The 24,776-nt window shown below is 39.0% G+C and overlaps 1 protein-coding gene and 2 non-coding genes across 3 annotated transcripts; 2 read left to right on the top strand and 1 right to left on the bottom strand.

The window, feature by feature from the left end:
- The first annotated feature begins 2,218 nt into the window (after positions 1–2,218).
- Positions 2,219–2,290, top strand: Trnaw-cca (transfer RNA tryptophan (anticodon CCA)). Its single transcript has one exon. It is a non-coding gene; the product is annotated as a tRNA-Trp (tRNA).
- Positions 2,291–3,922: 1,632 nt separating this feature from the next.
- Positions 3,923–3,994, top strand: Trnaw-cca (transfer RNA tryptophan (anticodon CCA)). The gene has a single exon. It is a non-coding gene; the product is annotated as a tRNA-Trp (tRNA).
- Positions 3,995–10,755: 6,761 nt separating this feature from the next.
- On the bottom strand, positions 10,756–23,438 carry LOC146485342 (growth hormone-inducible transmembrane protein-like). Its single transcript, XM_085103493.1, has 6 exons — positions 23,126–23,438; positions 20,715–20,968; positions 19,508–19,607; positions 16,614–16,811; positions 14,940–15,111; positions 10,756–11,582 (listed from the first exon to the last, which is right to left on the bottom strand). The coding sequence occupies exons 1-6, from the start codon at positions 23,310–23,312 to the stop codon at positions 11,495–11,497; spliced, it is 999 nt and encodes a 332-aa protein (XP_084959619.1). The 5' UTR covers positions 23,313–23,438; the 3' UTR covers positions 10,756–11,494.
- Between the last annotated feature and the right edge of the window lie 1,338 nt (positions 23,439–24,776).

Genomic DNA, 24,776 nt, shown 5'->3' with positions numbered 1-24,776 from the left:
TTATTTACTAAATCTATCCTTTTTTTTTTGGTTGTTTGTTTGTTTGTTTTTTTTTTTTTCTGTTCTTGTTGCATCTTGAACTTCTTAATCAGTCCGTGTTTTGAGTGACGGGGCGAGGAGGGGGGGGGGGGGGGGGGATAGTTTTGTTTAACTATTTCGCTAAGCCTCCTCAGTTGTTTTAGCCTTGCTACGGGCCTGAATCGAATCACTATTATTTTGCAACAGGGTGACTGTGAGTCATCTCGTCTTTTCAATAGTTCAGTATTAAAATATATATGTGAAAAATGAAGATGATTTCCTGAGTATGCTTTTATTGCTGTCCCAAGTGTAATTGTCCACTCGCTGAACCTTCTCCTAGTAGTCGACGCGCTGTTGACGACAGGGTGGTCTTGGTAATCAGCTATACCAGAGGTACCCCTTAATACATCCCGCCACCCCTCCCTTCCAGCCACCCAGTTGCAAAAGTGCTGTTCCACTGACGGGGCTACCTTTCCTGGGACTTACAGACAATACACATTGAGATAAGAGGGCCTCTAGTGATATCAGTTTTTATTATATATGTAAATACTCAAGTAGCTTCCCTCCTTAAGTAAAGATATCTATCTATCTAAAAGAGTGTTAAACGCGAAGTTTACCCCCCCCCCCCCCCCAAACTTTGTCTGCTGTGAGTACTGTCAAAGTTTAGTTTTACCAACAGTAAATCAAATCTGAACTTTCCACTTTTACTTCTCTTTAAGCCCCGTTTAAACGACTTCAACATTCGGTCCAACATGCATTCAACACTTTGTTGAACCATACGTTGGGGGCGTTTAAACAGGTCGTCCAACATTGTTGAAAGTGTAAAAAACGTTGAAAGCTTGTTGAATCAAATTTAAATCGGTTTAAACTTTCATTCAACATCAATACAACATTTCCTTTATTCTCGAAAATGTTGAATGGTGTTGAAGCCGTTTGAACACTACGTTCAACATTTGTCCAACATTTGCACATCCCTTCAACTTTTGTTGAATGAAAGAATGTTGGTCAAATGTTGAAATCGTTGAAATGCGCCTTTACTTTCGATAGAGGAGTGTGCTTTGGCTTACACACCCCTTCAGCTCCGGTGACTATTCCCCTTTTTACAATAACTGTCCAAATTCCCGCGCGCTGATTGGCTCGTAGCTATTGTCTATAAGAGAACAGACAATAAAAATGACGTCAGATGTTACGCGCGCGCTTTCTCAACGAAAAAAATAGCCAATTCCGCTCGCACTTTTTCCATGTTATTGTAAAAATCAAATCGACGGCAGTTTTCTATGGTCTATACTCTTATAGACCATAAAATGACGCCATAAAATGTCCAAAACTTGGCAGTGAAACCAAGGTTTGAACATTTTTTGACGTCATTTTATGGTCTATTTAACAATTAGATTATGAGCTCGAGATTTCTATCGCATGATAGCTGACGAGGGCGCAGCCCGAATCAGCTATCACGCATAGAAATCGAGAGCGAATAATCTAATTGTTTTAGTATAAATCTACTAGTCGTTCAAAATTAAACAAGTAAATTATATATAACCTAATCGCAGACACTTCGAAAACGAGAGGAAGCGGCCGCCGTTTTGTTGAAAACCGCTACTCACTATCTATCACAGAATAGATAGCGAGTAGCGTAGCCAATCAGAGAACGGCATTCGTGATAGAACACTAGTAGATTTATACTAAAAGAGTATAGACCATAGAAAACTGCCGTCGATTTGTTAATTGGCGGACAACGCTTTTGCGCGACTGCTATTGCAACATTTTACAAAATGCAGCGTGGGAGAGCTTTGAATTTAAGTTACTTTTTTTCAAGTGCTTGCCATAGTTGACTCCTCGGCGCAAAGGTAGCGCGTCTGACTCCAGATCAGAAGGCTGCGTGTTCATATCACGTCGAGGTCAATATTTCCTTTTTGCCAAACTACAAAAGTAGACAAAAATAAACCGTCGTGATCTAAATAAGTACAGAAATAGACCAATTTCGATAATAATTAAGAAAATTTTAATTTGCCTCAGAGGCTAAGGGAAAGAAAAATCACACCTGATAAATAAAGGGTATGTATGTATGTAAATGTAACATTGGGTTGGCTAAATCACTAAATAACCATAGCATCCCAACAAATGTGACAGTGAAAAAATCAGATCAAAAAAGCAATTGATGTGATGAATTACGTGTGATAAAGATGTAGCGTACACAGCTGACTCCGTGGCGCAATGGTAGCGCGTCTGACTCCAGATCAGAAGGCTGCGTGTTCAAATCACGTCGGGGTCAACTAAGACTTTTTTTAGCTTTGCTTCTTGCAGACTCTAAATAAATATATTTATTTGTTCATTTACGAAAATTACTTTATTCGCTTAATCAGTAAACCAGAAGGAATAGAAAATTATGTTTTTCAGTAAAAATGTCTTCCGGTTACTTTTTTTTTTTAAGGTGTGGTTCTATTCCATCCTATTCTATTCTAATCGAATCACTATTATTTGGCAACAGGGTGACTGTGTGTCATCTCGTCTTTTCAATAGTTCAATATTAAAATATATATGTGAAAAATGAAGATGATTTCCTAAGTATGCTTTTATTGCTGTCACAAGTGTGATTGTCCGCTCGCTGAAGCTTCTCTTAGTAGTCGGCGCGCACACACTGAGATAAGAGAGCCTCTAGTGATATCAGATTTTACTATACATCAACAGTAAATCAAATCTGAACTTTCCACTTTTACTTCTCCTTAAGCCCCGTTTAAGGTTACCCGGTACCTTCAGAGGTGTCTTCAGAGGTGTCACGCGTCCAAGCGATGTAGCGCGTCCGGTTTAAACTGTAGATACCTGAACCCTTATATCAAATTAAAGCTTATAGAGCTGGCTATCCAACTAAACCAAGAATTTTGAAATAAAATGAATTGCCGAATTTTTAGCGCTGTTTTCTCCAATAAATTTTTTTCACTTGGAAGAGCCACTTCAAAGAGCTAAAACTCAAAAGGAATTTGTTCGTTTGCCTTCAAATCTGGACAGTAGCTAGTTTAACATATAAACAACAAAAACGTGTCTGCGAATTTTTTCTTTCGAAATATTTTTTCTCCGAGAGCGATTTTTGTACGATTACTCCACATTTTTTCATCCTATTTCGAAAATGCTCTAACTTTTCATTGCGATTGAATATGCCAAAACGCAGACACGTTTTTTTAGCGCTTTGGGTCCGGAAACTGAGGAGCAAATTAAATAAACAAAAAACAAAATTCACTTTGACTTGTAGCTTTAAAAAGGTGATTCGGACGCTCGCAATTAGAGGTCGTGAAAAATTCGACAATTTATTTTAGTTCACAATTCTTGGTATGGTTTGATAGTCAGCTCTACAAGCTTTTATTTGATATAGGGGTTTAGGTATCTACAGTTTAAACTGGACGCGCTACATCGCTTAAACGCGAGACACCTCTGAAGGTCCCGGGTAACCTTAAACGACTTCAACATTCGGTCCAAAATGTATTCAACACTTTTTTGAACCAAATGTTGGGGGCGTTTAAACAGGTCGTTCAACATTGTTAAAAGTGTAAAAAATGTTGAAAGCTTGCTGAATCAAATTCAACATCCATACAACATTTCCTTTATTCTCGAAAATGTTGAATGGTGTTGAAGCCGTTTGAACACTCCGTTCAACATTTGTCCAACATTTGCACAACATCCCTTCAACTTTTGTTGAATGAAAGGATGTTGGTCAAATGTTGAAATCGTTTAAATGCACCTTTACTTTCGATAGAGGAGTGTGCTTTGGCTTACACACCCCTTCAGCTCCGGTGACTATTCTCCTTTGGCGGACATCGCTTTTGCGCGATTGCTATTACAACATTTTACACAATGCAGCGTGGGAGAGAATTGAATTTTAATTACTTTTTTTCAACCGCTTGCCACCGTTGACTCCGTGGCGCAATGGTAGCGCGTCTGACTCCAGATCAGAAGGCTGCGTGTTCAAATCACGTCGGGGTCAATATTTCCTTTTTGCCAAACTACAAAAGTAGACAAAAATAAACCGTCGTGATCTAAATAAGTACAGAAATAGACCGATTTTGATAATAATTAAGAAAATTCTAACTTGCCTCAAGAGGCTAAGGGAAAGGAAAATCACAGCAGAAATCTCGAAAAGATTTCCAGTATTTGAAATATCGAGCAAGCGTCCTCCCCCCCCCCCCCCGCCTTTTTTTTTTTTTTTTGTGCTGTTTCCCTCGTTTAACCCTTCAGTGAACGCCTAATATCAAAGAACAAATTCTCCTATCTTATCTCCATACTTTTCTTATAAAAGTATTGGGTAGAATTTATCAAAGTATCAAGAAAATTCACCTTGGGGATCATATCCTTAATTCTCATGACCTCAGGGGTTGAATAAGCATTTATATTACAAGGAGAAATTTGATGCTGATCACTGTCAGGAGGGACTCGATAGCTTGCACGGTTGACGGTTAAATGTTAGGGGAAAGGGGAAATTTCTTCCATAAGTTAAAGTTAATAACTTTTGTGTTTTTTAATATGAACATGAGGTTAAAGTAAGTCATTAATATTTTGAAACCAGAAGTACTTCCAGACAGAAGTTAGTTGTGTTGTCAGTTTAGACGCAAATTAAGTGGAAAATACCATAAAGTGAGTATATTTGAAAACATGGAATCTGGTTTACCAGTTGAAACGATTCTTTGAGAGCCAGAAGTCCAGGATGACCAGCTGAAATAGTGATATTTGAAAGACCTTGAAACCATTTGACGGCTAGGAAAAACTGCTTTTTTTACGGTTGACGGTTAAATTTTAGGCTGTTTGACGGCTGACGGTTAACCCCATGGAGGCCTCTAGTAGGGCTTAAAGGTGTAATTTCATTTCTTCCGAAGTCAAATCCTCCTCTTCCAACAAAAAAGGCATTCAATGATATATCCAGTGACGTATGAGGTACGTTTTATTTAAATCACGGATGCCATTTAAATCTTACATTTTGGCCCTTTCAACGCAATTTACTCAATCGTCAGACAGAAATGCTGGAATACTGTACGTAACGTGGCCTCTTCTGAACAATTTCGGAAATTTTTAAACGTTTTCTGCGTGCCACTTTGTTGGACTCCAATCTATGTTATTAACATGTCTTGCTCATGGTCTCTTGCACGAGGCTGCCCTTGCCACTGTGCTTAACTTAAAGATTTCTTAATGTATCTTATGTTGTCAGTTTGCATATTTATTTCATTGGTTTATAGCGTCTCCAATTCGCGCTGCGGCGCTACATACCTCGACACTTAAATAAAGTCATTATTATCTATTTGTTATTACGTTTTAATGATGTTTAAGGGGTTGCGCCTCGCATGAGTCTCGTTGTTCCGTTTTGCGCACTGATACCCTTTGGACCAATCATTTTGTTCCTTGTATTTCTGTTTTGTTCTTGTACCTGTTTTGATGGCGATGAATCTGATAAATAGAAATACCGAGTTGTTGTGATCAATATCTCTTTAACATGTTCCGTTGCCATCGCCCACCGGATTCAATGGGTCAGTTATAAAAGACAGTTTAGACGATGTTTAACAAAACCACGTTCTAAGCCGTTTTCAATTTTGCCAACAGTTATATCTAAACATTGTCTGCTGCTGACATTAACAAGAAGACTTGTATCCCAGACTAGAACACTATTTATCTACTTAAAATAAACCACTTATAACAGATTTGGAGGCCCACTGATTGTCTTAAGCCGCGGCTTAAGTTAGACTCTGTAACTGGCCCAATTTGTTCACAAAGTTAAAAGATAAACAAACAACAAAAACCAAACAGACGAACAAACAAACAAACAACATTTGTAATTTGGGTTCGTTATAACGACGAGTTTGTTACATTGGGGGGTTCTGTTGCACACATTCTACTGTGACTTTGTTCGGGCTGAATGACGTCATATCGGGGACTTCGTAATAACACAACAAGACGCTTTTCAGAGCGTTTACGTGGGATGCGTTGACTATGTTTAGCACTAGTGGCCTCATTTATTGTACGCCTCACCGATTTTTTAACCTTCCCTCCCTTCGCGATTGAACTAACTGAACAGTTTTAGTCAGAAAGATTGCGTGATATTGAGTTGCGCTACTTGAAATTTTGCCGCCAAAAAATAGTTCCCGCAATGTCTTCAGCTGAAAGGAGCACTCTTTTTATCTGAAAAGTTCACTGCTAATCATAACTTTTTGCATAGATGAAAACTTGACAACTTTCATCATATTTTTGCTTCTCATACAAAAGTCTTTCGTTGTACCGGAGATTCTATTACAATAACGTGGCGTGACTCACGTTTTCTACTCTGGTTATGTAAATAAAAGTGTAAGATTACAATGTAAGATTACAAATTGTTTTCGTTTCATCAAAAAAAAACAGAAAGAAAACAGGCAAAAAGCTTTCCTAAATGAAAACTTTTAGTAAAAATTGACAATCAAACCTTTAATCTTTTTGTGAAGTGGATTTCCAGTTGCGTTTAAGCATCAAATCGACAAAGTCATGCGATGTGTGTTTTAGCTTATCAATGATCTTTCCCCCACGTATTCTGGATGGTTCTACAACTGTCAAACAGAAGCATGATTCCTTCGCTTTGAACTCTCCAATTTCCACCGTTTTCACTGTCGAGTGCTTCTTAGAAGTTATTCTTTCGATTTACTGCTTCAAAAGGGTTAGTTTTCTTTTTGAAAACGGCACATTGGAATTTAAAACATTAAAACAATATGGCCACGCCACTAAAGTCAAGCCTTTTCAGTTCCACCGAGAGACCACTAGGACCTGAATAATCACAATAGTAACAAGATGCCTGCTATACTGGCATTACGCGTGATGCTGGGGCTGATTCATTTATTCCAACTGTATGCTTTGCCGATTGATAAAACTATCCTTGCTAATGGAATAGAGTCACGACGATCGCGTTACGTTGTTTACCTTGTGTTACGCGACTCAGACTTTCACCGGAAATGTGTGGAATTCCATTACGAGAACGCAAGCTTCTCAATGACCTCTTTTCAGTCTCGCGTCGTGGTCTAAGACTGTCAAACAAAGCACGATTCCTTCGCCAGGAACTCACCAATTTCCACCGTTTTAAATGTCGAGTGCTTCTTAGAAGTTATTCTTTCGATTTGCCGCTTCAAAATGGTGAAATTTCCGTTTGAAAACGGCACACTTTAGTCCAGAACACGTTATAAACAATATGGCGCGACAATTTAAAGCACTTTTAATCAAGAAATCAAACAAGATGCCTGCTATACTGGCATTACGCGAGATGCTGGGGCTGATTCATTTATTCCAACTGTATGCTTCGCCGATTGATAAAACTATCCTTGCTAATGGAATAGTTTGAGTCACGACGATCGCGTTACGTTGTTTTCCGTGTGTTACGCGACTCAGACTATCAGCGGAAATTTGTCAAATTCCATTACGATAACGTAAGCTTCTCAATGACCTCTTTTCAGTCTCGCGTCGTGGTCTAAGACTGTCAAACAAAGCACGATTCCTTCACTAAGAACTCACCAATTTCCACCGTTTTACGTGTCGGGTGCTTCTTAGAAGTTATTCTTTCGATTTGCCGCTTCAAAATGGTGAAATTTCCCTTTGAAAACGGCACACTTGAGTCCAGAACATGTTAAAACAATATGGCGCGACTTAATCCGTCTTTAATAAATATATCAAATGATGCATTGACGTCACACAGGTAGGGGTGAGTGGGTCCCCTCCCTCGCAATATAAGCGACAAGAATGGATTTTGATTGGCCTGCTTTTGTTGAAGACAATCAAAACAATACATCCGAGTAGGAGAGGGGAGAGTTTAATGAACAAGATGCCTGCTATACTGGCATTACGCGTGATGCTGGGGCTGATTCATTTATTTCAACGGTATGTTTCGCCGATTGATAAAACTATCCTTGCTAATGGAATAGTTTGAGTCACGACGATCACGTTACGTTGCTTCCCTTGTGTTACGCGACTTAGACTTTCACCGGAAATTTTTGAAATTCTATTACGATAACGTAAGCTTCTCAATGACCTCTTTTCAGTCTCGCGTCGTGGTCTAAGACTGTCAAACAAAGCACGATTCCTTCGCCATGAACTCACCAATTTCCACCGTTTTTAATGTCGAGTGCTTCTTAGAAGTTATTCTTTCGATTTGCCGCTTCAAAATGGTGAAATTGCTGTTTGAAAACGGCACACTTTAGTCCAGAATATGTTATAAACAATATGGTGCAACAATTTAGTGCAGTTTTAATGAAGAAATCAAATGATGCGTTGACGTCACACAGGTAAGGGTGAGTGGGTCCCCTCCCTAGCGATATAAGCAACAAGAATGGATTTTGATTGGCCTGCTGTTGTTGAAGACAATCAGAACAATATATCCCGAGTAGGAGAGGGGAGAGTTTAATGAATAAATTAATGTACCGATTTGTAACTACGACGAAGAAAAAAAAAAAGAAATCGACCCGTTTTAAGACACGGTATGCCCCCTCAGGGCATCCCGCGTAATGATGCGTTGACGTCACACAGGTAAGGGTGAGTGGGTCCCCTCCCTCGCGATATAAGCGACAAGAATGGATTTTGATTGGCCTGCTGTTGTTGAAGACAATCAGAACAATACATCCCGAGTAGGAGAACGGAGAGTTTAATGAATAAATTAATGTACCGATTTGTTGATCCTTCCTAATGAAATAGTTTGAGTCACGAAGATCGCGTTACGTTGTTCCCTTGTGTTACCCTACTCGGGGTTTCAAGGGAAATTGCGCAAATTCCATTACGATAATGTAAGTGACCTCTTTTCAGTCTGCCATCGTGGTCTAAGACTGTCAAACAAAGCACGATTCCTTCGCCAGGAACTCTCGAAGATGCTGGGGCTGATTCATTTATTCCAACTGTTTGCCTCGCCGATTGATAAAAATATCATTGCTAATGGAATATTTTGAGTCACGAAGATCGCGTTATGTTGTCTCCCTTGTGTTACGCTACTGAGGATCTCACTGGAAATTTCGGGAATTCCGTTACGATAACGTAAGCTTCTCGATGACCTCTTTTCTGTCTCCTATCGTGGTTCGGGGCTGTCAAACAAAGCACGATTCCTTCGCCAGGAACTCTCCAATTTCCACCGTTTTAAGTGTCGAGTGCTTCTTAGAGGTTATTATTTTGATTTACCGTTTCAAAATGATAAATTTTCGTTTGAAAACGGCACACTTGAGTCCACAACATGTTAACAATATGGCGCCAAATTTAATCCGATATTAATGAATGATGCTTTGACGTCACACTAGTAGGGGTGAGTGGGTCCCCTCCCTCGCGATATACGCGACAAGAATGGATTTTGATTGGCCTGCTTTTGTTGAAGACAATCAAAACAATACATCCCGACTAGGAGAGAGGTGAGTTTAATGAATAAATTAATGTGCAGATTTGTAGCTACGAGGAAAAAGAAATCGTCCCGTTTTTAGACACGGTATGCCCCCTCAGGGCATCCCGCGTAATTAACTCCCGTCCGATCCCTCCTGACATACACTAAAATATTGCATTCTGATTGGACCGTTTTTGTTAAAGACAATAAGGACAATACGAGACAAAAAGATCCCCTCTAGGAGAAAACTGAATTTGATACATCTAAAACGAGTAAATAATTGAAAGATGCGCATTTGTGGATACAAACGGCCCCCATTTTATAACGTGGGCTGCACAGGCATCCCACGTAATTAGGGTTCATCTCTAAAATTTCGGTACAAAAAACGTCTCCCGGAAGGGAACAAACATAACAGTTTGAAGAAGGAAGTTTAAACTAAGCACAGTTACCCAAACGCGAGCCCATTTTCGCCACCCCCCCCCCCCCCCCCGCCACCTTAGCAACCTAACCAGGAAACCAAGGGGCTGTTTACATGGAAAGAGAAAGATCCTAGCACTAGGAAGATCCTAGAGGGCGGATCATACTAGCGCCATATGTTTTCTGTATTCAGTTTACATGCAAAAGGTTGTATTTGGTTCTTTACATGGAAAGCGAAAGATCCTAGCACTAGGAAGATCCCTGAAAGCGGATCATACTAGCGCCGTATGTTTTCTGTATTCAGTTTACATGTAAAAGGTTGTATTTGGCCTTAGTGTTAGGATCTTCGAACCTGAGAGATAGGAAGATCCTAGCACCATATAATCTACCTTCGCACGGAAGATCCTAGCAGGAGCAGCGAAGGTAAATGTAGTTTACATGGTAGTACTAAAGACAAAAAAAAAACATGGCGGCCGCCGGACGTTCAGCTACTAAAGGCAGACAACTTTTTTTATCTTTTAATATATCTCTCAGTTAGTACGCGGACCGTACTTCACTGTACGGCCCGTTAAATTACCCTTGACATCAACTAGTTTCCTTTCCCGCGCGTCCGATTAACCTTAGAGATATAATAAATATCTTACTAACCTCGTTTTCTCGGTCCGTATTGTAAGTTACGGATCCTCGTTTTTATCCCGTTGATTTATGGCCCAAGCGCTCAGGAAAAAACTCGATCCGAAACTTACAATACGGACCTCGAACTCGGTTAATAAGAGGAATTCCTTCTCTACTTGGTTACCACCCCGGCCGAAATGTCTGCATGTAAACCAAACGAAACGTTGTTCCCCCTTCTGGGATCTTCCCAGTGCTAGGACATTCCTCCCTGCATGTAAACAGTACCTAATTATCCATGGGGTCCGTAAAAAGCTTTCCGGGGGTGGGGAGAGTGTGGTATGATGTAGGGCTAAAAAGAATGAAGTCATTGAACACCTTTATTTTTTCTTTATGAAAAGAAAACAACAGCGGTAGCACGCTTATAAAGCATATTAATCGAAGCTAGCTGGATGTTCTTAAAAAGTACAGCACTGCAATAAGGTTTGCTCTACTAGTATAATTATAGAGTGTTTTCACATGACGTCACAACGGCCATGTTGGTGTCCCAAAACAAAGAAATGGCGGCCATGTTGGTGTCCCAAACTAAACCTCTGGGAATTGAACTCTATTTTTATGCAAATACTTTCTTTTGTTTCAGTAAACCAATATGGCCAGTAGTCACGTGAATGAAAACACTCTATACAATTCATTTCGTCAATTTTGATTTTGAAAGCGTTCCTTCAATTAAAGTGCCACTTTGTTGCCATGGCAACTGAAATAACCGCCAGTCCCATCACCAATGAAATTAGCTAAGAAGTGAGACGAAGTTGGATGTAAACTGCGAGCCAGTTTATTCACGTTGAAAAAGTCAAACGAAAATAAAAAACAAAAAAAAGGCGCTATTTCCTCTACGGTACACATAGAAGGCAAAAATAGCCTGGAGTGATAGATGAACCTTCGCTATAACTAGCAATGTACCTGTGATACCATGACGCTGCAATTTCTCAGTTCAAAATTCAAGGTTATATATGCAGTATTCTGTTTGCTGCGCTCAAGTGTCCATTTTACTTGGGAATTTCACCAGGTAATAATCTAGCAAAAAGCTCAACTAACCACGAATTACTTCCTTCGTCGCGTGTTCGAGGAAGCCATGATGGTAAGGATTCGGATAAAAATGTTGATTGTGTCCATGTATATTCCAATGGACCTGAAAGAGAGGGAACAAATGCCATTTTACTGTAATACAGCTATAGGCTATTTTGATTACAGTAACATGGTTCCCGAGGGTACAAAGAATATCAATCGTGATTAGCGTCAAAACTGTTATCACAATAGGCTATTTCCGAGTTTCTGTGAGCCTCATTATGAAAGCGAGGCTAAGTGCAAAGCTTTTGTTATGAAAATCAGTTTTCATTCAAATGCAAACAAAACTAATTTTCATGACAAAAACTTTGCACTTAGCCTCGCTTTCATAATGAGGCTCAAAGCAACTCGGAAATGGTCTATTGTACAATTGGGAAGGGAAGGGAGGGGGCAAAACTGGGGAGAGTGGGAAAATATAGGCTGGATATCAGCCGCTGTTCGGGACATGAGCCCACGCTCACCGCTGAAGTGGTCTCTATCAGGGAAGAAAAAGACCGGACTCGAGAAAGCGGTGGAAATCGAGCCTAGAAAAGTATTGTTTTGTTCCTTTCAATTTTCAGGTATCTGAAATGAGGGCTCATGTTAGGGTTGCATTTGGAAGCCATGGGGGAGAAGGAGGGGGGGGGGGTGTATTCTATCTAGGGGTTGACTGGCCACAGTAGAATCTCCTGGTTGTCCCAGACACCCTCCATCTACTTAACCAAGACATATGCGTTATTGACCAAGCGTGAGGTCAAGATGGCTGGATATTGGCCAAGTTCTTTTTTTGCGTTTTTATGGACCGAGACGAAGTCGAGGTCCATAAAAACGCAAAAAAAGAACGAGGCCAATATCCAGCCATCTTGACCGAACAAGTTTGGTCAATAAAGGATTTATTATATGGCTTTACCTTCAAGTTAAAACTACAACAACAAAACAAAACAGGACATGAAACTGCTCTACTCGGAAAGAAATTCTTCATAGCCGGCCGGTGCAAGATTTATTTTCAGTGCATTTTGGATTAGCATGTAATCGTGGAAAACAAGGAATCCTAAATTATCTTAGGGCTCCAACTTTATAACGGCTTAAAGGGAGTATACAATTATTGAGAACGAAAAATTTAGATTTTCGCAAGAGCGGGAAGATTTGAATAGAATCCGGCAAACTCGCCATTTTCAGGCGATCGCGCGGTGGCGTAAATAATAAACATTTTTCAGGATTTTTACACAGTTTTCGGCTTCCAATCATTAATTCTTGAATGAAACAATAGATTTTGAGATTATACGCCAACATAAGCCGAAAAAAAAACGGGTGAATCAGAAAACTGGGCGAAACTTTGACAAGATTTTGTTGTTTACAACAAGCAAGACGCGGCTAAATTAAAAACGTGAGCTTCTTCGGCGAACTTGAAAAAAATACTTTTCTGAATTGCTCTAAACACTTAACGCAACTTCCACTACGCTATGATTTAAATACAGTCATTTCAAACCTAGAGAACTTATCAATTTGGCACTCGACTTGAGACAATAAGTTTTACAAAATCAATTCTATCTAAAATTACTACACGCAGAGCAACTCACCGATTCAACTCACATTCATTGTAGCTGAAGCAAAATTTTCACTACACCAGGACGATTCCATTCTCTTTCCTTTCCTTTAGGTAAATGTTGAGAAAGTTTACCGAACTTTTTAGTGAGCGTTTTCCCCCAAAACAACGAGAAAATCGAAGAAAAGATTGCATTGTTGTTGGGATTAAACTTTCGATGCCAAGCGGACGGGCAACGGGTAATCCCGAGCGGGCAAGATAGCTCCATCTTGCCCGCTCGGGTAGCCAATCATAGTGCAGGATTTGACTCATCTTGCCCGCTCGCGGAGCCAGCCATATAATAAATATGCGTTATTGACCAAGCGTGAGGTCAAGATGGCTGGATATTGGCCAAGTTCTTTTTTTGCATTTTTATGGACCGAGACGAAGTCGAGGTTCATAAAAACGCAAAAAAAGAACGAGGCCAATATCCAGCCATCTTGACCGAACAAGCTTGGTCAATAAAGGATTTATTGTATGGCTTTACCATCAAGTTAAAACTACAATAACAAAACAAAACACGACATGAAACTGCTCTACTCGGAAAGAAATTCTTCATAGCCGGCCGGTGCAAGATTTATTTTCAGTGCACCTTTGGATTAGCATGTAATGGTGGAAAACAAGGAATCCTAAATTATCTTAGGGCTCTAACTTTATAATGGCTTAAAGGAAGTGTACAATTATCGAGAACGAAAAATTTAGATTTTCGCAAGAGCGGGAAGATTTGAATAGAATCCGGCAAACTCGCCATTTTCAGGCGATCGCGCGGTGGCGTAAATAATAAATTTTTTTTTTCACAGTTTTCGGCTTCCAATCATTAATTCTTGAATGAAACAATAGATTTTGAGATTATATGCAAACATAAGCCGAAAAAAAGAGCAGGTAAATCAGAAAACTGGGCGAAACTTTGACACGATTTTGTTGTTTACATCAAGCAAGAAGCGGCTGAATTAAAAACGTGAGCTTCTTCGGCGAACTTAAAAAAAATACTTTTCTGAACTGCTCTAAACACTAACCGCAACTTCCACTACGCTATGATTTAAATACAGTCATTGCAAACCTAGAGAACTTATCAATTTGGCACTCGACTTGAGACAATAAGTTTTTCAAAATCAATTCTATCTAAACTACTACACGCAGAGCAACTCACCAATTCAACTCACATTCATTGTAGCTGAAACGAAGTTTTCACTACACCAGGACGATTCCATTCTCCTTCCTTTCTTTTAGGTAAATGTTGAGAGTTTACCGAACTTTTTAGTGAGCGTTTTCCCCCAAAACAACGAGAAAATCGAAGAAAACCCGCATTGTTGTTGGGATTAAACTTTCGATGCCAAGCGGACGGGCAACGGGTAATCCCGAGCGGGCAAGATAGCTCCATCTTGCCCGCTCGGGTAGCCAATCACAGCGCAGACCTTGACTCATCTTGCCCGCTCGCGGAGCCAGCCATATAATAATGTTACATGTAGTTAAAAAAAGATATGACAGAATTTTTTTTATTTGCCTGATCAAATCTTCGTGTTGTTCTTAAATAAAAATTGCAAAAAAAAAAAAAAAATGGATTTACAATGACATCTACCACAAAAATCTTTTCAAGTAGCAACAGTGATGATCACACAGAACTGGCACATACAGTCAACTCTCGCCTTGAGGACACCTCGCTATTACGGACATTCCAATAATACGGACAGCAGCTAAGCCTAAATCCCCAGCAAAACTAGATTACAGACGTTTGACTGAAATAGAATAATTCCTGCTATTACAGACTCTCACTATTAAGGACACTAACTCAAGGTCGCCAGGGTGTCCGCAATAAGGGGAGTTGTCTGTATGTATATGTACTAACAGCTGACTTACGCATTGATAGGGTCATAAGGCCTTTCAGCGTACACAGGATAGGTCTCCGCCATTCTGATGATCTTCTGAGTATCATACAGCATGAAGCCTCCAAAGATCACCAAACCACCGTATGTCACAACTGATTGGAGTCCAGCCCCCACCATTGAGGAAGCAGGCAGAAACAGGGTCCCTAAACAACGAACAAGTTTAAAACTCAGAAACATGTCTGAAATATTATGTGTGTGTTTAATTACTACAAAATAATGTGCAGTAAATCAAAGTCCTGCTTGAGTTGTTTTACTGGAATACCACATTACAAGACTTCGAAGTAGACCCACCTTGTCTGGGGTTGCACATTACCAACGAAATTTTATTATGTTGGTAAATTTTGTTTGTCCCATGAACCTAGTTTAATGGCCTTAGCTCCCACGAGTCTCCTGTAGCTCAGTGGTAGAGCATCCAAACTAGTAATTGGAAGGTCTTTAGACTGTTCACAGTCCCCCTATTTTTCCGTGGGATTCTCGAGACCGGTACGCTTTGATGGAATCGCCGCCATCTTGGTTTGTAAAAGCGAGCGCGATCTGGGGAGAGTGTCTAAACTACCGAGGGGAGCGGGAGTGGGTGTTAGTATCCGCTCCCCTCCACTCGGTAGTTTAGACACTCTCCCCAGATCGCGCTCGCTTTTCCAAACCAAGATGGCGGCAGCTCCATCGAAGCGTACCGGTCTCGAGAATCCCACGGAAAAATAGGGGGACTGTGAACAGTCTAGAAGGTCTTAGGTTCAACTCCTGATAGGAGCACTCAGATTTTTTTTCCGAGTATGCCTGTGTCATTTACTGAATAATACACCATTCTTAAAATTTTATTGACTTTAAAACTTGCGTCAACACAGAAATTTTCAGCCAGCAAGTGTCAGATTGCTAGATAAACAAGAAAAGTGAGGTTTGAATCTCAGTCATTTTTTACTGCTACAGGTGTACAGCTGTAGGTAGAGGGGTGGCTATAAAGACCCTATCTTTTGACAATGAGGAAGGATTGAAAGCAGTTACAGCCATCTATTTTGCGGTTTGGTGGGTCCTGTTCGAGTAAAGCAGGTTTGACTAGGTCCCTTACGAGTACATTGTAAGAATGATGAATGAATGAATGAATGAATGAATGAATGAATGAATGAATGAATGAATGAATGAATGAATGAATGAATGAATGAATGAATGAATGAATGAATGAATGATTGAATTCTTATAATTTTATATACATGTACTGCACAGATCACCAAAAATTTCTGTGTTGACTCAAGTTTTAAAGCCAATGAAGTTTTGAGAATGATGTCTTATTCAGTAAATGACACAGACAAACTCAGCGTGCTCCTATCAGGAGTCAAACCCTTCTGATTACTAGTTCGGATGCTCTACCACTGAGCTACAGGAGACTCCTGGGAGCTAAGGCCATTAACTAGGTTCATAGGAAAAACATCCTGCATACTGCTAGGATTGGAATGTCAATGAGTGGCATATGCGCAATGAAAGGAAATGTGATGTAACATTTTAAGCCTGGTGAAAAAATGAGAATGATGTATTATTATTTAGTTTGCGTGTAATTACTGAATAATACGTCATTGTATTTACAGTACATGTAAGACATCTTCCTGGAAGGTTACCTTACACAGAGTGAATAAATTCAATCCCAACTCACCCAAACATGCCATGAAAACTCCACCAAGTCCAATAGCCAAGGGACCACCCCATGTTAGGAACTTGCCATCAGGGGCACAGGCAGCTGTCAGGGATAGGGCCCCTACTACACCACCAGTTACAGCTGCAGCTCGAAGGACCAAGGGGCCTCCCAAGAGCATAAGAGGAGCAATAAGGGTCCCAATGACAGCACTGTGGCCTGTTTGAAACACAATTAAATTACAGCATTACTTTGTGTTACTTTGGTAGTTCTTTAAATCTTTAAATCTTTAATCAGTATACTTCTAAAACAGTAAAAATACTATACTAGAAGTTTGAGTAAATAAGTAAAATAATAAATAAATAAATAAATAAATAAATAAATAAATAAATAAATAAATAAATAAATAATTCAAAAAGAAAACAGTAAATACTGTACTAAAAAGGTAAAAGCTAATACAAATGCATATATATATATATATACATGTACATCAATCTACATTTCTAAAATGAAAGCTTTAAAACCATTCAGCGAGTCAGGAATCACAGGTAATGTTAAGTTGTTCCAGATCCTAATTGACCTGGGGTAAAATGAAAATTTGAAAGTATCATTCAACGTGCAAAGTTGCACGAATGGAGCACAGTTAGGAAGACGTGAAGCTCTTGTTATGGGTAAGATCTCTGCTGGTATTGAGATGCCAACAAGACCTTTGTACATGTAGATTTTGTAAAACATACACGCTTGATAAAAATTAATAGTCTGCGATGCTCTAGAGAATCCCATCCCAGCGTGTTGATCATCTCAGAAACATGAATGAAATGGTTAACTTTCTTGATGTTGCATAATGGTTTGATTACCAGAATTGAGGACGGTGCCTACTTTTGTTGCTGCGCATACGTTCTTAGCATCTCAAGATACTCAGGTTTCCTGTGGGTTGTGACTACTAACACAGGGATATTTTTTCATGGTTTAACACTATGTGGAAAAAAACATAAATTAGCAAATGCTTTCAGTATACAAAAAGAAAATTGGAGGTAACGATGCATTTTTCAGAGATAATAATTAAGCTTCAATTTGGAAAAAAACGCCATACACTGCTTTGTATTTTACTGCTTTTTAGAATAATTGAGGCTTATTTATCTCTAAAAAATGCATGGTAACCCCCTCATTTTTTTTTTGGATTTCAGTAGCCCTTGTTAAGATCTGCTTTTCCCGCATAGTCATAAACCTAGCAAAAATAGTTTGGTATTAGTAGGCACCATCCTTAATCACGTAAAAAAAAAGAGATTCAAAAGACAACAAACATTTTGCTGGTTTTGGCAGCACCTAGAAATATATGAGGAAGCAAGGGGTTTTCCTAGGGGTTTTTTTCAGGGCCCAGTAGTTCAAAGCACGAATTAAGCTAATCCCAGGTTAACATAAACTTTGATTCCAGTTAAATTACTTATCAGTGAAGACTTTTCAAATAAGATTTTTGTTCCTCAGTTTTGACTTACTTTAGACTTTTCGTTACCACTACAGCTTAAAATTACCTTAAAAAACATTTTAAATGAACAAGATGAAAACCTTGGTTGATATTTAATCAGAGATTAGCATAAATCGGCTTTCGAACAACTGGGCCCAGGTGATTACATTATATAATTTTATTACAAGGAGGGTGAGGGAGTGGGGGGGGGGGGGGGGGGTATTCCACTTGAGAAGGTAAGGGGTGTACAGCAGCACATGCAGTTAGTAATCCGTTTGCACTGGTCATCAATGATAATTTTGCATACATTACATGCCTGTATTTTATTAATAATTACTAGTCAAATGTTCACACCAATGTATATGATGTGGTTCACATTTTTTTTGGTTTTAAAAAAATAATATTAATTTTCAAGCCAGTTTGATTTTTATTTCCCTTAATATCTCAGATTATGGCAGTGAATACTGCACAAGGGAAAACAAAAATTAAACTGGTTTGAAAAAGTTAAAACCCACAAAACTTAAACCACAACATATACATGTTATACATATAGCACTTTCTTTAAATTACAAAAGCCACTCTTTCTTTGAACACAGTGTGTTTTTAAATACAATGTACTTAAAACATGTCCTGAATATAAAAAAAAATGCCTCATATGTTCAACACTTCAAACAATGACTTAGACATGTTGAATATAACACATATGCAATAAGATAATATGTAATGATATTATAAGTTATGGATTTACAATTTAAAGGGAAGTGTAAAAAGGATTAGGTGTTATTTTCAAAAGCCCCAATTTTTTTCTATCTTCAGAATTGCTTCAGAAAATACATGTAATGGTCCAGTTTTGTTACAAATCACCACCCCAGTGAACTAAAACTGTCAACGGATGTCTCTGGCCATAGATCATGTACTAGGTCACAACATGGATTGCAACTCTAGGTGGTAAATTGACTGCCTCTTGTAATGTAATGTACATGTACATATATGACTGCATCTTGTAATGAATGACTGATTGTACAGTACATGTATTTTGCAATGTATGTAAATACATGTATGTTTAAAATATTAAATAATAAAAATTAAAACCAGAAAAAAGTTGGCTAAGTTCTCGCATAATTTTTGTTTCCAAATGTGCTACATGTACACGTAGAACAGATTACAAGTTGTTCCTTTAATAAATAAATTCAATTTATGTAATTTTCTTGATGTTGTAGAATTATTATATTTGAGACTAAGAGAAGTTATTGTATCACCCCTTTTACAGAAAAAACTAAGAATCGCTGTTTAATTTAATTACCTATAATTACTTAATGATTTCTTTCAGTATGTAGAGTGCTTCTTGAGACTGCATTGTAAATTCAGGGGAGAGGAGTAGGTCTAGAAATCTTCACATTTTTTACCATTATTTTACAGTCTGTAGTACGTAGTTACTGGTGCCACTTACCAGCCCAAGCAAGATGCTTTGCATTCAGTCCAGGAGCATACGGCAAACTCATGCAGAGCATTGAAGTCCCTATTGCAGCGATCATCCCGCCTCCAATAACCTGTTGAGTAATCATTTAACGAGTTATGGCATGTAAGGAAGCCACAGGACATTTGTTTTCTTTTTACCTGTATGCAACTGCAAGGGTTGTTCTATATCAGTGGCATTGCAGACTACGCCACAAATGAAAATAATTTATGCCAAATAAATTTGCACAAGCGCATCAATAAATTGTGACACAAACATACATGTAATTAGCTGAGGTCAAGCCTACACGTATCTTCCTTTTCTAATTTGGTGCTGAGTGATAGACATCTTAGGCTATGCTTCTTACACGCTGTATATGCTATAAGAGCCTGTTTCTATCAGAGTATCCAAACTACACATGAAGCAAATGTTTAGCCTCTGCTCCATATTTAGCTACAGTACGACCATCAGGGCAGCAACAGTCTCTCACTGGTGATTTTATTGTGTTTTGTGTGTATTCTGTACAATGTATAATTACATCTTTATTCATCTCCACACCTCCACATAATACATGTACATTAGAAAAACATAGTATAAATATAATGGAGAAAGGGCAAAAAATGGTACAAGCTATATTAATAATTTTATTAATCTGTACATGTAAAACCTATATTAAACAGTCACTTTTTTAATTAGCCTTTCTTCGAGGGTAACCACTCAATACAGGTTTGACTGTATCTTAATTGAGGATTTTAAAAATTACAGTTGTACAATTAATACATGTACAGCTGTAGCTTGAGTAGAATAGTTATCATTCGCGTGTGACTTGTTAAACAAGCACAGTAGATTCTGTAAGCAAGCTTATTAAATCAAATATGCTACATGTACATGTAAACTTCTGGCCAATTGGCAATCAGATTGCATTAAGAGTGACTGGAAAACAGGAAAATCAAAGTCCTTTGCCAATATAGTGGAACCTCGATTTAACAAACCTCTATGTAACAAAGGCCTCGGTATAATGAACGACATTCTCCAGCCTGGCCATTCAAAATGTTTGGTACAGAACCTCAATACAATGAACCCTCGATATAACAAACCAGTTTCCCTTGCTAGTCCCTTGGCACTTCGTTATATCGAAGTTCCACTGTATCATGACAACTACACTGCACATAAACCTAATAATGAGTAAATGCAAGCTTACCACCCAAGGACTAGCTCTCATGAGTGTGTAGATAGCCCTGCTTTGACTGATGGCATATGCTGTTCCTGCCGTGACCGCCAAACTACCAGCAAAGTAGGTGTATGTTGACCTAACACGGTCACGCACAACCTGTGGCCACACCATGGCTCGATCGATAGCACCCACTTCATTGGAGAGTCCAAGACCATAATAGCACAGAGCTCCTACTCCAAATAGTGCAGCACCACCAACCACAGCCCGACCAGTAGTTTCAGCTGAAATACAGAAATGACAATATCAATTTGGTATGGTAAATCATAGACAATTAAAGCCAATGGTTAGGAAACCTGACAAACTTCTTTGTTATATGTTTTTGTTTGCCTTTTTGGCCCTCCTTGACCCTGCACAAACTTGTAACAATACAATTTTGAATGCGTTGGAGCAACTGACCAATCAAAACGCTTTTGTTAAACTTTGTTCAACTGTGGTGTGAACGTTAAAACAAAGGATTGTGCAGGGATGCGGCCTTTCCAACATAAATTGCAGCACCATTGTTTTCATAGCAAGGTTTCCTAGCCAGTCACTCAATTAACTATGGATAAATTCACAATATTTATTGTGAAAATAATTTGTGAAAAAAATGTATGATGAGATTGTCAATGGATATCAGCGAAAATAAATAAAAATAAGGAAGATTCATGGCTTAGCTCAGCTTAAAGAGCTGTCATTAAGGGTTATCACCCATACCACTCGTCTTTTATCTAGCTTAATTAAAATATTGCTGATGGGGCATTGATGTGACTGGTGATCTTGGCCACTGCAGAATCATTATACATGTATATTCATCTGATTTATAGGTTGATTCTTCATTTTTTTGAAAAATAGGGCAAAATGTTAAGTGGAAAATGGGCATACATCTCTTGGATGGACTACCATAGGCCACATGCCAAAAAAGAGGGTAATCTGAAGAAAACACAAAAAACCTAAAATTCAACAATTTTCTGTTTCATTTTGATTAGTACCCTTATGTTTGGCAAAACAAGTAACAGTTTATTTGAGAAACTTGATCCCATAATTTTGCCAGAATTTGGTCAAATTTTTGATAAAGTAAAACAGCAACGTAAAAATTGACTTTAAGGACCTTTATACCCCCATCCCCTCAATTATAACATGTGCCAATTACTTTTGGATGCTTTCGTTTTACAAAACATAACCTGTGAACAGGCTTCCACGTGGGGTGTAAGGTGAAAAGAAAATTATGCAGTCCCACATGTCCCATAGGTTAGACAAAACATGTCACATCATACAAAATTAGACAGCAATATTATTAGAGGATTACCATGTACAGTCAACTCTCGCCTTGCGCACACCTCACTATTACGGACACCCCGATAATACAGACAGCAGCTAAATCCCCGGTAAAAATAAATTACAGATGTTTGACTAAAATAAAATTAATTCCCACTATTACGCACTCTCGCTATTAAGAACACCAACTCACGGTCCTGAGGTTTCCGCAATACAGGGAGTTGACTGTAATGGATCAGTCAATTCTAGCAGGGCCCAAACCCCCACCCCAAAATGCACCATGCCCCGGGACAAATGAGCCGTTCAAATGCCCCGCTGTAAAACTAAATATAAGTTGATTTCTTGATTTCTGGGCTTTCCTTCATTCCAATGAAAGTCAATTCAGGCCAGACTTAAAGTTTGAAATAATTGTCATTTCTCACTATTGTTCCAGTGACCACTCGTTGTGTGGATATACTGACTCATTTTGTCCTTCTTCAGATGTACATACATGTAACTACAAATTTCTTATCTTTGCTGATGAACTTATCATTCAAAGGAAGTGAGAGTGCTATGACGTAAAAATCCCGAGACTGTCTAATGCTCCGGGGTGGACTAATTCCCAACCACCGGGACAGACTGCTTGAATTGAACGGACACTACTGGAATTGATTGATGCATAAACATTGTCTGATTTGACATGTTTGTTTGTTTGCTTGTTTTTTTTTATGAGAAAGAGCAAAGGAAAAGTCAAACAGTCATATTTTTTGGTCTTAATTATTTTTATGTAATCACAGTACAAAATGAAACACTTGTAGACCTGTAATGCAGCTTGTCACTTTGCATTTATTTACCAGCATGTACGTAACTACTTTGCCTTTTCCAGAATAAAGCGGATTATATAATAAATAAACTCATTTCAACCTAGCTGGTACATCAGACGATATTGCTCTCAACTGTAACATTACAGCAACTAAATCTAATCGATATCAATAAAGCTTCATCTTACATAACAAGACCCTGCAGGCCGAACAGTCTTTAGCTTGCATTTGTGTGAATCGAAATGAACATGTATGAGTGTATGTCACACGATCTTAGAAAATAAAAGGTGACTTTCAGTAGAAAGAAGCAGAAACTAATCTTACCAGTGATACCAGGAGGTTTTGAAGTGCCTTCCCAAGACCTCCATGCTTTAGTTTCGGTTTGGTACGCCCTGTTGCAGTTTTTAGTTGGAAATCTTCTCATCGATTTGGACGAATTTTGCATCGAAAAGGTGGAAAAACTCCGAAGAGTGGTCGAAGAACATCGACCCACAACTCTCACGGCGAACATTGTTCTTTGCCTTCTTTAGAAGTTTTCTTGTTTTGATTCGACTCGATTCTGTCGTATAGACAGTTTTATAATGTGATTTTAATGTAAGTTTCTTCTTTCTTACGTCAAATTTCCTGTCTGCGCAAACGCAAAATGATTTTGAAAGTGCGCATAAATTACGAAGCAATCCGCTGACCGTTTCTGATGCGGGAACACAACCCAGAATCCTTCATTCTGTCGTTCTCTTACGTCATAAAAGGTTATTTTTGGATTACAAAATTTCAAGAAGAAGGAAAGAAACGAGGAGGATTGCGGCAGTTGTAGTAAAGTAACGTCATCGTGGAAAATCGCCTATTAAGAGTCGAAAGTAGTTTCGTATCTGCCAGGTTTTGCTTTGCTGTACTTGATTGGTTGGTAAAATTTGCGCCAACTTCTCAGCATTAATAAGGAAAACCAAAACAATGGTCTCTTGCTACAAGCGCAGGAGCCGATGACTCATGGGCTCCTGACAAGCGTTTTTCCGCGCTTGACGCCGGTTACATGTATTCACTTGGTTCATTTGACTTAATTAGTTTGATTTTGTGGCATTCAATTGGAAGGCGCTCCCAACTACTTTGTTAATACAAGGATACACAGGTCTAGTCTGTGGTCAGTTTTGGTGGGCATTTTCACTGGATGCGGCTGCACGGAAGGCCAATCTGTAAAGAAAAAGTCAATTGCATTTTCAAGCCAAAGCGGATACATGTTGACGGGACCTTAGCCTTTCTCAGGTTTAACTGACCCTGTTTCTGTATAAATCATGTTTTCTCCATTAGAGCAGCTATACGGTATGGTCATCCTGTTTTCCTAGCCCCTTATGGTTATTTCGGTTAACCCTTCTCGGATTGTTCGTCAATCTTGTAATCTAATATAGATAGGTAAGGACAGTAAGCTCACAAGTGGAGTACAAATCAAGTTGTTCCTTTTGTTGATGAGCACAGGAACGGACTAAGTGGAATTTGTTATTGTTTATTCATTACGTTGCACCAGAGAGTAAATCATTACAGCCAGTACATCAACATACATATTTGACAGGAGCCGAGTACATTTGACCATCCTAGCAGTCTGAAGACTACGCATGGGCAGTCGGAAGACTACCCTGCGAGCAGTGGTTTCTCAGCACCGCGCCGGACGTTTCCTGATCGTAGCGATAGCGTCCGGTGGAGCAACAAATGCTTGGTTGCTCCACCGGAAGATCGTCAGATATACAGGTCAAAAAAGGTAATTTCGAGCTAGTGGATTTTTGAGTCCGTCAGTTTTCCCCGCAAGCTCTCCTTGGCAGTTTATCCAAAATTAGGCCACCCTTGTAGCCGGTCCGGCAGCTGGGCTCAGATCGGAAATTATTTGGGAAAATTTTTTTGGCATGGACTACCGACTGTATCGGGAAGGCCAGACGTTTCGTACCCAGAGGATTCGTACCCAAGTTGAGATGACTAGTACTGCTAT

This window comes from Pavona decussata, unplaced genomic scaffold (assembly GCF_977016875.1).
Source record: "Pavona decussata unplaced genomic scaffold, jaPavDecu1.1 SCAFFOLD_26, whole genome shotgun sequence".
NCBI lineage: Eukaryota > Metazoa > Cnidaria > Anthozoa > Scleractinia > Agariciidae > Pavona > Pavona decussata.
The sequence above is the reverse complement of the archived record's forward strand: the minus strand, read 5'-3'. Positions and strand labels throughout refer to the sequence as shown.